The sequence below is a fragment of the Camelus dromedarius genome, chromosome 27 (assembly GCF_036321535.1).
Source record: "Camelus dromedarius isolate mCamDro1 chromosome 27, mCamDro1.pat, whole genome shotgun sequence".
Taxonomy (NCBI): domain Eukaryota; kingdom Metazoa; phylum Chordata; class Mammalia; order Artiodactyla; family Camelidae; genus Camelus; species Camelus dromedarius.
This window is the reverse complement of record NC_087462.1, coordinates 245,646-259,021: the sequence shown is the minus strand read 5'-3', so window position 1 is coordinate 259,021 and position 13,376 is coordinate 245,646. Positions and strand designations below refer to the sequence as shown.

The window sequence follows — 13,376 nt, the reverse complement described above, 5'->3', positions numbered from 1 at the left end:
AGCAGGGCGGTCACAGCTGATGCTGGGGCTCAGAGAAGGGGGGCCGCCCCCATGCCAGCCTCTATCCTTTCTATAAGTTTGAGAATTTCCATGATCAAAGGCCACAAGAGCCCTTGCTTTGTCCCTAGAGGCCCTGTACAAAGACCCTTAGGAACCTGTGGTCTGGGGCAAAGTGGGGTCAAGGCCAAGAGTCTCCGGGTCCCACAGTGGCCCCCTCGCCCCCACCTCCTGCATATGAGGAACTGAGGCCCAATGGGCTAGATGAGGCCAATAGGAAGAAACACTCAGGACTACTGTAATCCCCACCCTCAAACAGTGCCCTACGGCACAGTAGGGGCTGGGATCTCCCACACGGCTGGTGGGCTCTAAAGTGGGGAAGTGCCTGGGAACACAGGGAGACCCAGGGTCCGCCACCCCTTCCTACTGATGCCCCCATGTGAGCCCCTCCTGCTGCCCCATTTCTTTGCCCCTTGGGCTCAGGCCCCAGCCAGCCCCCAGCCCCGAGGCCCCCAGCTCTGCCTCTGGGGCTGGAGCCAGGTTGGTGTCAGGTGACATGGGGGCACAGACCTAGGCCTCTGTTCTTAGCCTCCAGTCTCCACCCCAGCTCAACCAGGGGGTGGGGGAGGTGTCATGAGAGAAGGCTAGGGTGATGGAGAGACAGAGACCTACACCAAGGAGAGACAGGAGGAGAGATAAGGAAGGGCCTAGAGAAACAGGGGAGGGATGGAGGAACACCCCGGCCCCCAGGGACCCTCCAGCCTTCTTAGCACTTTCATGCCTGATGTCTCAGGATGTCAAGCCCAGGAGGGCAGAGATGTCCCTGTAGACAGTAAGTACTCAACAGTGATTGAGGAATGGGCCCATGTGGACAAGGGGTGGGCTGAGCTGGACCATCTTGAGCCCCCTCCAGGTTGTCCTGAGACCTGGGGACTTCTGGGCCCCCCACCAGCAGGGTCCAGCTCCCCGGGGCCATCTCTGCCGAGCTTTTGGCCAGACCCTGCCCGACACTCAGCCAGATGGGTGGACAGGCAGGGCCGCTGTCTGTCCCAAGGCTGGGAGGGCAGCAGAGGTGGCAGTGCCAGGCTGTGGCCTGCCCCAGCCAGATGTGTGTTCCAGCTGAAGGGGAATCTTTTATGCTTGCCCTGGGGAGATGTCAGTCTGGGCAGACGGCCAGAGCCCTGGGACTCTCGGCTGAGCGCGGGGAGCAGGCGGGCCCACAGCCTGGCCTGAGGACCCACCACGCCTGGCCATGGGGGAGTCAGAAGAGCCACAGAGCACTAGGGGGTCCCAGCCTCTCTCCTGAAGACTGCTCCCCAGCCCACAGGTTCTGCCCTGGACCAGGCCGCTATCAGCCTCCCCTATCTCTTCCACCCACTCTCACCACTTGGCCCAGGCCAGAGCTTTCTTTGCATTCATTCACTCATTCATTCTTTCAGTACTTATTGAGCACCTGATCAGGGGCTGGGATTCAGACGTGAACCTAACAGGCCACCCTAACCCTGGTATGGTGACAGGCAAGCAGAAGAAACAGCACAGGAGATAAAACATTTACTGGGCATCGTATTGTCTGCTGGAAAGTGGTGAGTGCTACCCAGTTCAGAGCCAGGAAGGGGGATAAGAAGTTGCCAAGGGTGATGTCTGAATCCTCCACATCCAGGCCTGGGCAGGGGGTTTGTGCTACGTGGACATCTGTGAGAGGGAAGAGCAGCCAGCAGGCATGGGCTGTGCAAAGGTCCTGGGGCAGGACAGTGCCTGGCTTGTGTGAGAAAAAGGGATACTAAGGACATGGGGGTGGGTTTTGGAGATGAGAACTCGGAGATGGCAGGGTGGGACTAGACTGTGCAGACACATATGAAACTGGAAGTCAGTGCACAATGGTCTGTCGCCCTAGACTGCCAGACTCCCGGTGCCTTTGGCAGGAAACCCAGTCCCTCCCCACACAGTTTGCCCCCTTTGCCCCTCACTCTTTCTCTCCGGCACTGGATGACTTGGCACACAGGCCTCCAGCCCACTGAGTCTCCAACAGGCCAAGCTCGTCGGGCCCTGAGGAGCCTGTCCTGCCCCCATCCAACCCTCCATAGCCTCAACTGTAAGCCTGCACTTCCTGCTCAGCTGGGGCAGGTCCACTTCAGAAGCCCTGGAGCCCACAGTTTGGGGACCCTCTGAGTGAGAAACAGTCCAAGACCAGGAAGACAAAACTAGACCAGGGCAGGCCACGGACCAGAGGGGGCCCCAGAGCTTAAGCTTTGAGAGCTGCCTGGAAAACCCACCAAATCACTCAAGAATACTGTCTTGTCAGCCTCGTGTGACAGGATTGGGGGCCCACAGATGCCACTGGTTTAGAGATGGGGGTGACACTGTCCAGGGCTGAGCTCCCCACACAAATGCTACTGTGCTGGGCAGAGTCCTGGTGTCCAGCCCCTACTGACGAGCGACCTTAGGCAGAGCGTCTCTCCTCCCGGCCTCAGTCTCCCCGGCATCTGCAAAACGCTGGCGGGGCCTGCAGTTCTGCTGACCCAGGATTCACCTGAATTTCCTTTCCCTGTGGGGCTCACTCTCCCCCTGGGCCCCTGTTCAGGGCAGGGAGGGCATCGGAGGACCAGAGTCTGGTGCCCCCCGGCTCATTCCTTTTCAGCTCTGCCCTCTGCTGAGACCCCCCAAATCCCTGTCTTGCTGTCAACCACTGTGGGACCTTGGGGGTGCCCCCAGCATACAGCAGAGGTGCTATCAGCATCACGGCAGCAGAGTAGGGGAAGACGAGGCTGAGGCTTAGGGAGGCCCCCACCACAGACCTGCCCTCACAGGGCTCTCAGTCCAGGGGGCAGTGTGCCACAGAAGTGGGGCAGCCCAGCCTGAGGGCCCAGAGAAGAGGGTGCCACAGAAGTGGGGCAGCCCAGCCTGAGGGCCCAGAGAAGAGGGTGGGACCTTCCCAAGCAGTCCCAGGAATGCAGGCTTGTTCCAGCCCTGCCCTCTGCCTCAGCGGGCTGGGTCCCAAAGACGGACCCCCATTCCTGACCCTCTAAGCATTTGCCAAAGATGATCTCACTGGATCCTGTGACTCCCTGCTGTGACTTTTCCATCCCACTCCTGGGGAAACCGAGGCAGGCTCCAGCGGGGTCACCACTCCAGCGGCCCAGGGCGCATACTGCCTGCACTCGTCGAGTGCTTGCTGAGAAAACTAACGGGAATACTTAGAACAGAGCCGGCTGCCAAGTGGCCCCATGTTTGCTAATCAGATTCCTCTAAGTGTGAGCAAGGTCCCTTTCTGGGGGCCGGTCGGCTGGTCTACGCCAGGAAACCACTTCTGTCCTGGAGCCCCAGGCGCTGCAGGGGCGCCTGGGACGCAGCAGGAACCAAGATGGGCGGAGCCTCGGCCTGGGCGGGTGACAGACCCCAAGCGAGAACGCCCACTCGTGCCCTCCGACGTGGAACCTGAACCCTGGCACCCGGCAGCCTCCCCAGTGAGGGGCCAGCCTTGTCACCTCATCAGGGTTGGTTTCTCCCGTACTGGGCTGTCCACGCAGAATCCCCAGCCCCAGGCAGTCAGTGCCCCATTCCTCTGACCAGTGAGCAAATGCGGATGAAGCAGAGGTTTAAGTGGTGGGTACCCGGGGCCAAGGGCCCAAGGCCAGGGTGTGTCCAGCGAGGGGCACGCAGTACCAGGCAGGTGCGTCCCGTCCCAACACCCCTCGGTAAACACACGCTCCCCCGACTCTTCGCGGGCCCCAGGTCCCGCTAAGGAGTGTGCGTGTGGCGCCCCCTGGTGGTAGCTGGAGGTCAGGGCCGGGCAGCCACGACCCCCCCCCAGCCCTGGGCCTGGGGTTTCTGGGACCGGCGCCCCCTTCCTGGGAAAGGCAGGCAGTTCCCCTCAGGGAATAGCATGAACAGGGAGTAGGGTCCTTTAAGGACCCCCTACTCTCCCCACAGATACTCGGTCAGCAAACAGAGCAGCCTGTTTCACCCCTGGGACCTGTGGGCTCTGCAGGGCAGGGGCCTTGTCCGTTCCATTCCAGAACCCACTGAGCCTGAAACTGGTGGCTGGTGGGCCAAGGGGTGTCTTCAGTTTTTCTGGCACTGTATGTTGGACTTTTTTGTCAACATTGACAAATGCTGATTTCACATCTAAGCCCAGATTTCTGGCTCCTCTGGAGATTTAGGAAGAGCTGGCCCAACACTCCTGGAGACCCCTGCCACACCTTGTTCAGCAGTCAGCCTGAGACCCTCACCCAGACCTGCTGAAGGCCTGGCCTGTGTCCAGAGCGGGGACTTGGGGTGACCACACCCCCTAGATGTGGGGACAGTGGCCCTAGACAAGCCCTTTCCCCTCTGGAACTTGGTTTCCCCAGATGCACCACGTGGGAGGCCTAGGTGGTGCCTACAGGACTCCCAAGGCTTGGCCCTGCCTCCTGCAACCTCCTGCTTCCTGCCCTTAAACCCCACCCATTTTGCTCCATATATTGAGATGCAGGCCAGGCAAGCAGGTGACCCCCATCCCCAGGGAACTGGAGGGGCTGCCTTCTCCACCATGGAGCTGCTCTTGGGGTCTCTGGGCCTCGGCCACACCCCTCCTCAGCTAGAGACCCAAGATGGGCATCCCCACAGCTGCCCCAGTGGCAGCTAACCCTTCCAGATAGACCTGTCTCCATCAGAGCGAGGCCCCTTGGATCACCCAAGTTGTAGGGAACATTCTGCCCAGGACGGGTGGGTGACAGGCAGCTGTGCGTGGGGACTGCCTGTCCCGTCCTGGGGGCCCCATGGGAAGCATGCCCTGGCTTTGTCCAGGTCCTCTGAAGCCTGGAAGCAGGTTTAGAGAAAAGTGCTACTGCCTGGAGAACCAGCTGGTGACTCAACATCCTGACTCTCAGAGCTGCTGCCAGGCGCTTGCCCACTTCCTGCCTTCACCGTCTATCCCGCCCCTGTGCACCTCAACCTCACTCTGGGCCTCGGAACCTTTCAGTGCTTGGCCCCTCCCACTGAACCTCCCGTAAGCGTTCTTGGTAAGACCCAGGCCAGGTGCAGACAGGAGACGGGAGAGGACAGGGGTCAGCATTTATTGGTGAGCAGGAAGGTGGGGTGGGGGTTTCAAGCCCAGCTGAGGAGGAGGCCCATCACAGCAGCTCTGTCTCCGAGGTGGTCAGCCAGACCACCCACTTTCCACGTGGGTGGATGAGGGGGAGCAGTGAGGAAGATGCCCCCAAGGGTGGCCGTGTCATTAGAGCCGTCCAGAGCCACAGCACAGACCTGCGGTGACCGATGCGCTGGCTTCCTACAGCGCGTGCTTGGGCCTGCGCGTGACCTGTGACCTTCCACCAAGGGCAGGGACTTGGCTCCAGCCCCAACATGGGCCAGCAGCCTCGGGAGAGGGACCTGGGGTGGGAAGCCTGTTCTTCCTCCACACCCCACCCAGTGACAGACTAGGAGACCAATGGGGACACGAGGGGAGGGGTGGTGGGGGCAGTGGGGGAACAGGCCAGGGGTCCAGTGAGGGCACAGGCAGGAGGCGGAGGATGGGCTGAGAGGGCAGCAGAGGCCTTACAAACCTCATGGCTACCCTGGGGTACTCGTGAAATGTCTAAAAACAGAAAAGCAAACCCCTAAAGGACAGAATTCTACACGTAGAAACCCAAGCTTGGATTTTTTTAAAAAGGAAAGGAAACGTGTGATTTGAATGCACAACTTGGTTTGCTTTCGCAGGGTGGCTTTCCTTAAGAGGAAAGAGCAGGGGCTGTGCAAACACCGGGAAACTCGGGGCTCCTCCAGGCGGAGGCTCAGCGCCTGTGCAGACTGGTCCTCACAGCCTGTGGGGGAGGGGGCGCTCAGACCTGCAGGCTGGCGGAACAGGACCCGCCCCCTCCCCTCCTCTCTCCTCCCCCTCACCTCAGCTGCCGTTCCTCTGGCGAACGTTCTTGCCTTTCTTGCCTTTGTCGTTCACGTGGTGCCCGCTGCTCTTCCTGTGGACAGGAGGGGCTCTGTGGCCTTAGGATGCACAGCGGCCCGCCCACCCACCCCCCAAAGACCCTGCCCAGGGGCATGCCTGCCTTGGTGAGGCCGGGACTTACAGTGGAGCAGAGCCGGTGTCGTCATCTGAACAGATGCACCGCCGCATGCAAGAGAGGAGAAAGGGCTGTCAGCAGTGATCCCCGCAGGGCAGCCCCTGTCCTGCCGGGCTCCGAGGGGAGCCCGCCACACTCCAGGCACACGCGCCCTCAAAAGAGTGGTCAGAGGTGGCCGTGTGAGGGGCACCTGGGAGCCCTGCCCGTGCCCACGACCCGCCCGCAGGCAGGCAGGCAGGCAGGCAGGCAGGCAGGCACCCCGCTCGGCCCCCGGCTGCCCCACCACCCAAGGTCTGGGCCTTACTCAGCGCCACAGCCTTGGGTCCCAAGCAGCCAGAGACAGGAGGGGGCACTCACCCTGGAGGACGCCCACTGGCAGCCCAGTTGGGGAAGAGGGAGTCTGTGCAGGCGAGCAGACCCTGAGGCCCACACTCCTGGAAAGCGGCTCCAGCCCGGGGTCCCCCCACCCAGAAGGGGAGCAGAAGGTGTGTGAGGCTGAGGCTCACCATCCAAGACCTCGTCCGGCTTCCGCCGCTTCTCGTAGATGAAGATGACAGTGACCAGCACAAGCACCTCCGCCACGATGCCCAGGAAGGGCCAGAGGGCGGCGAAGCGGTTGCGCACGCGCAGCATGATGACTGCCTGGCCGGTGCCCTCCGTGTTGGTGCCGTTGCAGGCGTACTTGCCGGGGTCCGCCTCCAGGTCCAGGTTCGGGATGTGCAGCTCCGTCTTGGACTCCGAGGAGACCACGAAGAACTTGCTCTGGGAGCTGTTGGCGATGACCTGGGGGCAGGTAGACGTTGTGAGGGACAGAGGCGGGGCCCGCATCCTCCCCCGCCGGTGCAGGCCTCACCTGGTCTCCAGAGTCGCTCATCTTGTACCACAGCCAGTCAGTGACGGGCGGGAAGGAGTCCGACTTGCAGCCCAGCACCACGGTCTCCCCCTCGGTGGCATGCTCCGACTTCTTCACAGCCTTGACGTTGGGGGGCCCTACCAGAGGGAGAAGAGCTGATTGGAGCCTGCCCTACCCACCGTGCACCGCCCTCCTCCGCGGCGGGGCCTGCGCATGCGCCCCTCCTGCCTTGCCCCGTGGCCCCCACCTTTCACTTCTAGGTTGGTCCGGCCTGCGTGCTCCGGGAGGAAGATGCAGGAGTACTGGCCCGAGCGGTCATCCAAGTCCACCCTGCAAGCAGACGTAGGGGGGAGGTGTGAGCCAGAAAGCAGGTCCATCCAGACCCCTGCAGTGAAGGGGGTGGCTCCACCGGGTCCTGCAGGGCCGGAGGGCACACCACCTGCTCCCCGTGAAGGTGGTACCAGGACGTGGAGGGGGGTGCCAGCAGGCTCACCCGACATCCCCAGCCCTGCACCCGGCCACCATCCAAGCCTGAACAGCCCGCCCTGGGATTCCCGCCCCCAGAAAGGACGGAAGGGTCTCAGAGGTGCTGAAGTCTGGCAGCCACTGGACCCCTCCCTGGATCCCAGGCCTCTGAGCCTCCAAACCCCTGTCAGAGCCTGTTTCTACCATCTGTCCAAAGCCAGCCCCCTGAATACAGCCTTCACTCCGGCTGACTAGAGGCTCTGCAGCCAGGACAGGTCTGGCCTCTGGCCTCACTCACTCATACTCCGTCCTCAGGCCAGGCAGCGTGTCCTCCTTCAGCACCTTGTCCCCCTTCACCCAGCGGTGGCCCACGATCTCAGTGGTGCTCTGATTCAAGGCGCAGGTGAGGCGTGTCTTGGAGCCAACATCGTCTATGGAAGTCCAGATCCTGCTCCCTGGGCAGCCAAAGAAGACATCAGAAAAGGGTCAGGGAAAAAAGGACCGAACCCAATACCCCAAGTGGCCTGCCACTTGCCCCCACGGCACAGCCAAGTGGCCCCAACTCCACAGGCTCCACAGTGGGAGAGAAGCCTTGGGCTGGTTTACAAAGCCAAGAACAGCACAGGGCTCCTGGACAGACCTCCCCTCAGGGTCTGAGGCCCTCGGCTGGGACCTGCCTGATGCAGGATTCTGCTGGGAACAGTCTTCACTGGCTGGGCCTCAGGTGTGGGAACAGGAGCAACGCCCACCCCGGTCCTGGAACAAGGACCGAGACAGCGGGGTCCAGCCCCGCACAGGCCCGGAATGCCCTTATAGAAACAGTCTATCAGCGCCCACCTCACCACTCCTCCTGTTGGTCTTGGCCAGGCCACCCGAGGTGGTACGGGGGCTCCAGGCGGCCTGTCCTGGAGATGCCTGTTTACCAGAAGGTCACACAGGCCACAGAGCCTCCACACAGATGACCCTCTGTCTGCCTGTCCGGGATGCCGGGGTGGACTCCCAGCAGCCCTGGGAACAGCCAGCGGACCTTCCACTCAAATTCCGACCAGACAAACCTCCCCCATTCACTTAGGGCGTTCTCTTTAAGAACAGAAATGTGAAATCACTGAGAGTCAGACGCTGAGAACACACTGACGGTTCTGGAGAGCCGGGAGACTGGGTTTGAGCTGGGGAGAGCTTCTCTCCAGGGACCAGGTGGTAGACCCCAGACCTCCAAGCGTTCAGGCAGGGGGCCAGGAGAACAGGCCAGAATGAGAAGCCCGCTGCTGGGGGTAGGGCCGAACCCCCAGCTGCTGACCATCAGTGGAGCAGGAAGGCCACTTGGGCATATCAGAGCCCCATCCCAGGGCTGGGAGCAGGTGTTGTGGGGACAACTCCTGTCAAACCAGCCCACACCATCCCCTGCCCGCCTTCATGGGGATGGTGGGGACTTTATAAAGCCAGGACCGAGGCACAGTGGTGTCAGCGCAATTGTTAGTTGATCTGAAAGTGTTTCCCCAGAACCGTCACCTGCACTCATGCACCCCAAAGGCGGCCCTTCCAGAAGCCCATGCCCACAGGACTTGGGCATATGTGCATCAGCCCAGGGAGAAGCCTTCTTCGGGAGGGGAGATGAAGGAGCAGAACACCAGACTGAATCCTAGGCAATTCAGCCAAGTATGGAGGCAGCGCCAGAGCAGAAGCGACAGGAACGCAAACGAGAGGCGGGCAGTGGGCTCTGACACCCCCAGACCTGCTTCCGTGCTGGGATCACACGGTGACTGTGATGGCAGAGCTGGGCCACCACAGACAAAACACCCGATCAGAGGTCGTGAGGCCAGTCTGATGGTCATCTTGGCCACCTGACACTCGACACCAGCAAACCTCCGTGCCATGCCCAGTACCTCAGCCCAGAGGGAAGAAGTCCCAACCGCAGGAGAGGGGGACCTCCACACAGACCACACCCGCATCCACATGCGGACTCTTACCGCTAAGTAAATTAGAATGGGCAGATGCCACAGCTGGTCTGCTTTCTGGAATGACCAAGGGCAGAGTTCACCATCTTCTTAGGTGTCTGAGGTCAGGCCCCACCCTGTCCCACCTTGAAGGGACAGGAGTAAGTCCAGGTGGGGCCAGTCCTCACTGCCCCACCTCTGGCCATCTGCTGGCTCTTTCTTTAAAAGACACGGCATCTCAGAACTCCAGGAGACTGAGAAAGCAGCACAAACCAGAGGGTGGTGAGTCAGGCAGGAAAGCCAGGAGGCCCCTCTGCTGCTCAGCCTGCCCCGGGGAACACACTGCAGCAGTGCCCTCACGCACCAGGGCCCCGGGCTGTGGAGCCACACCGCTGCTGGCCTCGAGGCCCCAGGCCAGGCCTACACAGGCAGCCCACAGGCTGAGTCAGGCCAGGCAGTTATAGCCCGAGGGTGAGAAGCTGGAAGCTCACCTTTGTGCCACTTTCCCCAAAGGATGGCCTCCTGGGAACCCACACACTCCAGTCAAGACTTTCCAAGGTTGCAAAACTGGCAGCTCCACGCAGAGCTGGGAGTGGTGAGTCAGGGCAGGAAGTGAGGCCAGAGGCAGCCCTTCTCCCAGGCACGGCCAGCCTGTCTCCACCCTAGAGCCTCAGTCTGTGCCCTTGTCCCCTCACCCAGGGCAGCAAGAAAGGCCAGTCAGGTCTTATCCAGGCCCCACCCTGCCTGCTGGGGGGGGAAAGAAGTGGTGGGAGATGGGCCACTCCAGGTGGGAGCAGGGCGGGGCCTGGGCTCTCAGAGAGGGGCCCAAGGTGGGCCCCCAACTGCCCCCCAACAGGGGGTCTGCAGAGGCCAGTGCAGTTCCCAGCCTGGTCCAGGACCCACAGGCCGACACCCCTGCCCTGGCCCAGGGGCCACGTGGGCAGCAGGAGACCGAACCAGGCCCCACCTGGCCACCTGCCAGCCCATCCCCCGAGGGGCCCCTTGGGAGCTGCCACATCCCAGTCGTGCATTCTCAACAGGGCCCCTTGGTAGTTTGGGGTCTGTGGCCCTCCCAGGGCCACCACAGAGACTTGTCACAAGTAATATAACATGTATGACACTAATGTCACTGGGACAGGCCACTAGGAAGAATGCCTCAAAATGCTCCTCAGGGGGCGAGGACGGAAAAAGGGTGAAAAGTACACTCACAGCAACCCCCACAGGGAGCACCCCAAACTCACAGGGACCCTTGGGCACAGGCAGCTGCCTTCAAGCCTCCACCCCGGAACAGCGCAAGCTCAGTTCTGGCCACGTGACCAGAACCCACGTTCTCCAGTAAAGTCACCTTCATCTAAAAACAGCCGCCCTCCTCCATGCCCACTCGGCGGCAGGCCGGGGCGCAGGGCCAAGCAGGCCTGGCGGTAAACAGCCCAGAGCGCCCAGGATGAGGCAGCAGACGATCGCCCTCCTCCCCACCCACCGCAGGCAGCTCAGGGAGGAGACACCCCCTTCCAGGATGCCAGCACAGGGCTCTTCACCCCTGCACCCTGCCAGGAGGGGGCTCCCAATCCCCTCACCTGAGGCTCAGAGGGACCCAGCTAGCAAGCCCGTGGCCCGGCCCACCAGCCCCGCCAGGACACTGGGACCCTGCACAATCCTGGAGAGCCGGAGTCCCCCAGCAGGAGGGTCGTCCTGGGGCCGCAGCTGACACGGGTGCCGAGGACCCCCGCTCCAGGCAGAGTCCCCGGAAGCGTTTCTGGAGAACTGACCTGGCCAGGAGAGGCAAACACTGCCAGTAATTCACTCATCCCAGGCAAAAAAGACGAGTGACCCAGACTTTCAGATGTTTTCAAGAGTCCCTAGAAAGGTGGAAAGTGAAGAAGACAAAGCACAGACACAGCCCCAGGCGGATCTGACACAATATAAATAATCCAAGACTGCCCACCCACACGGTGAGTCCCCCAGAGCAGCCCCACAGGCCACGCTCTCTGATGAGGACGAGGGCCCTCCTTCCCTGACGGCTGGGGCTTCTAGCGGGGCAGCATGCCTGCCCCGGGCCACGCCCAGAGGTGGTCCATAAATGGCTGTTTTGATGATAAGGAACAGGAAAGAGACAGACCCAGATCTTAAAGTGGGTCAGGAGTAAGTCGGTGAAGCTTCCACAAGAGCAGGCCCCTCCCAGGCTCTGCCCAAGCCCCAGCGGCCCCCTGATCAGGGCTCAGGACAGCTGCCACCCGGACTCAGGGCTCACTGGCTCCTACCTCCCCCCTGGGAAGAACCCGAGACCCTGCTGATCTGCACTTTGTTCTCTACAAGCAGGTCACTATAAATCGTTAACCCAGCACCAAAGGGGAAGTCTACATCGATACAAGAAAAAAAAAAAAAACTCTCAAGCAAAAGAGGCTATCCTGCTTTCGCCTGGAAAAATACACCTTAATCCATTTTGCCGTGACCATTCTCTAAATCACGTCTGCCCACCCAACAGGCTGCCGCTCACGTCCAGAGCTCTGAAAACACTGTTTAATAAGAGTCCGTAAAAACCGTCCCGCAGCACTTTCTGCTCTGAACCGGGTAGCTCACGGTGACCTTGGAATACCTCTGCTCCCGGTCGGGGCCTCAGTTTCCACCCCTATACAAGGAGGCGGGTGGACTAGCCGCCATCTCCTGCTAGACCCCTAAACCAGACAAAAGGGAAAGGAAGCGTTTGCCCTCCTACAAGGAATTCAGCGTTCGGGCGACCCCCAAGGGCAGGTGCATAGCCAGAGCAAGACACGGGACCTAAATCCTGGGAAGAATGACAATCCCTCCGGCCCGCCTCAGGAGCCGTCACATGCCTGGGTGACAGAGTCCCCTTGGGGACAAGAGCCCACCTCCTGGATGTCAGCCAGGGCCCAGGCGCCCTAGGGTTCCCCTGCGCCCCCCGCCCCAGCACACCGAGCAGGAAGTTGCCTCCTAAGCTGCCTCGACCAGGTCGGCTCCAGGCCGGCGGTCTCCCTCCCGCCCCGGGGCCTCCCACCCGGACCCCCGGGCCAGTCTCCCTCGTTCAGCCGGGGTCTCCCTCCCTACCCACACGGCCGGGGTCTCCTGTGGAGCGGACGGAGGGCCGCCCCTCGCCAGGCCGGACCACTGGAGGGCTCCTCGCCCCCACCGCCAGCGGGCCACGCCGCGGGGCCCTCACCTTCCCCGGAGCCGCCCTGGGCGCCCAGCAGCGCGAGCCCCAGCACCATGAGCCGCACGGCCGCCATGTCCCACCGTCCCACCGTCCCACCGTCCCACCGTCCCGCTGTCCCCGCGCGATCGCCGCCCGCGGCGATATAAGAATCAGGCGGCGGGCGCGCGCACGCAGGCGGCGTCGCGGGGCGGGGCTCACATACGGCGCGACGGCCACCGCCTGCGCACGCGCACGGAAGCACGAACGCAGGCGCGGACCCGGGCGGGCTCGCGCTACGGAAGCCGATTGGTAGGGGCCACGTGACCACTGGGGCGGGCCGCGCCCTCGACCCAGGGGCGTGGCCACGTTGCGGGAAAACGGGGGCGGGGCCTGCGAGGCCGGGCGGGGAGCCTCGCTCCTCTCTTCCTTCTTCCACGAAGTTGGAAGCGAGATCAGAACTGAACGCTCAAAGTGGTTAAAATGCTCAATTTCTGTGTACTTTACCACCGTACAAAAATTTTTTTTAAAGCATCGAGAGAGGCCCTGGGGATCCCTGTGAACAGGTGGGATGTGTCCCCTGGGGCGAGGCTGCCAGATTTAGCGAATAAAAATACCTGGATGGCAGTTAGGTTAGACTTTCAGGTAGAGAATGAGTAAGTTCTTGGTGTAAATGTCCCGTGCGGAGTTTGACACGGTTGTGCAAGGAACGTATTCACCATTTATCTGAATGGAAGTCGAATGTAACTGGCCGGCCTGCATTTGGCTGGAAAACGCACCCTGAGGTCCCTGTGTTTTTACACAAATACTTTCTTTAAATGTCAAAAGAATTTCAAACAAAACCAGGGTACGTAATCTTCTTGACCCTGGATTAGGCAGTGGTTTCTCACATGTGTCTGCAAAAGCGCAGGCAACAAAAACAA

General features: G+C 61.5%; 1 protein-coding gene across 2 annotated transcripts; it reads right to left on the bottom strand.

Moving 5' to 3' along the window:
* Positions 1-5,035: 5,035 nt before the first annotated feature.
* Positions 5,036-12,640, bottom strand: BSG (basigin (Ok blood group)). 2 transcript variants are annotated; one of them, XM_031436838.2, is made up of 9 exons: positions 12,484-12,594; positions 9,339-9,383; positions 7,670-7,826; positions 7,154-7,236; positions 6,907-7,043; positions 6,560-6,836; positions 6,060-6,084; positions 5,878-5,951; positions 5,036-5,798 (listed from the first exon to the last, which is right to left on the bottom strand). In XM_031436838.2, exons 1-8 carry the CDS (start codon positions 12,548-12,550, stop codon positions 5,879-5,881), a joined length of 864 nt encoding a protein of 287 aa, XP_031292698.1. In that variant the 5' UTR covers positions 12,551-12,594; the 3' UTR covers positions 5,036-5,798; position 5,878. The 2 variants fall into 2 exon arrangements, with proteins under 2 accessions (XP_031292698.1, XP_031292699.1); XM_031436839.2 differs by lacking the exon at positions 9,339-9,383 and having other exon boundaries at positions 12,484-12,640.
* Between the last annotated feature and the right edge of the window lie 736 nt (positions 12,641-13,376).

Bases quoted from the DNA above. Each gene is read 5' to 3' on its own strand.
- BSG (XM_031436838.2), bottom strand. From the start codon at position 12,550: ATGGCGGCCGTGCGGCTCATGGTGCTGGGGCTCGCGCTGCTGGGCGCC. The intron at 9,384-12,483 runs GTGAGGGCCCCG...TGGTCATTCCAG, and splicing joins CCAGGGCGGCTCCGGGGAAG to AAAGCAGACCAGCTGTGGCA. The intron at 5,952-6,059 runs GTAAGTCCCGGC...TCCTGTCCACAG, and splicing joins GACACCGGCTCTGCTCCACT to GAAGAGCAGCGGGCACCACG.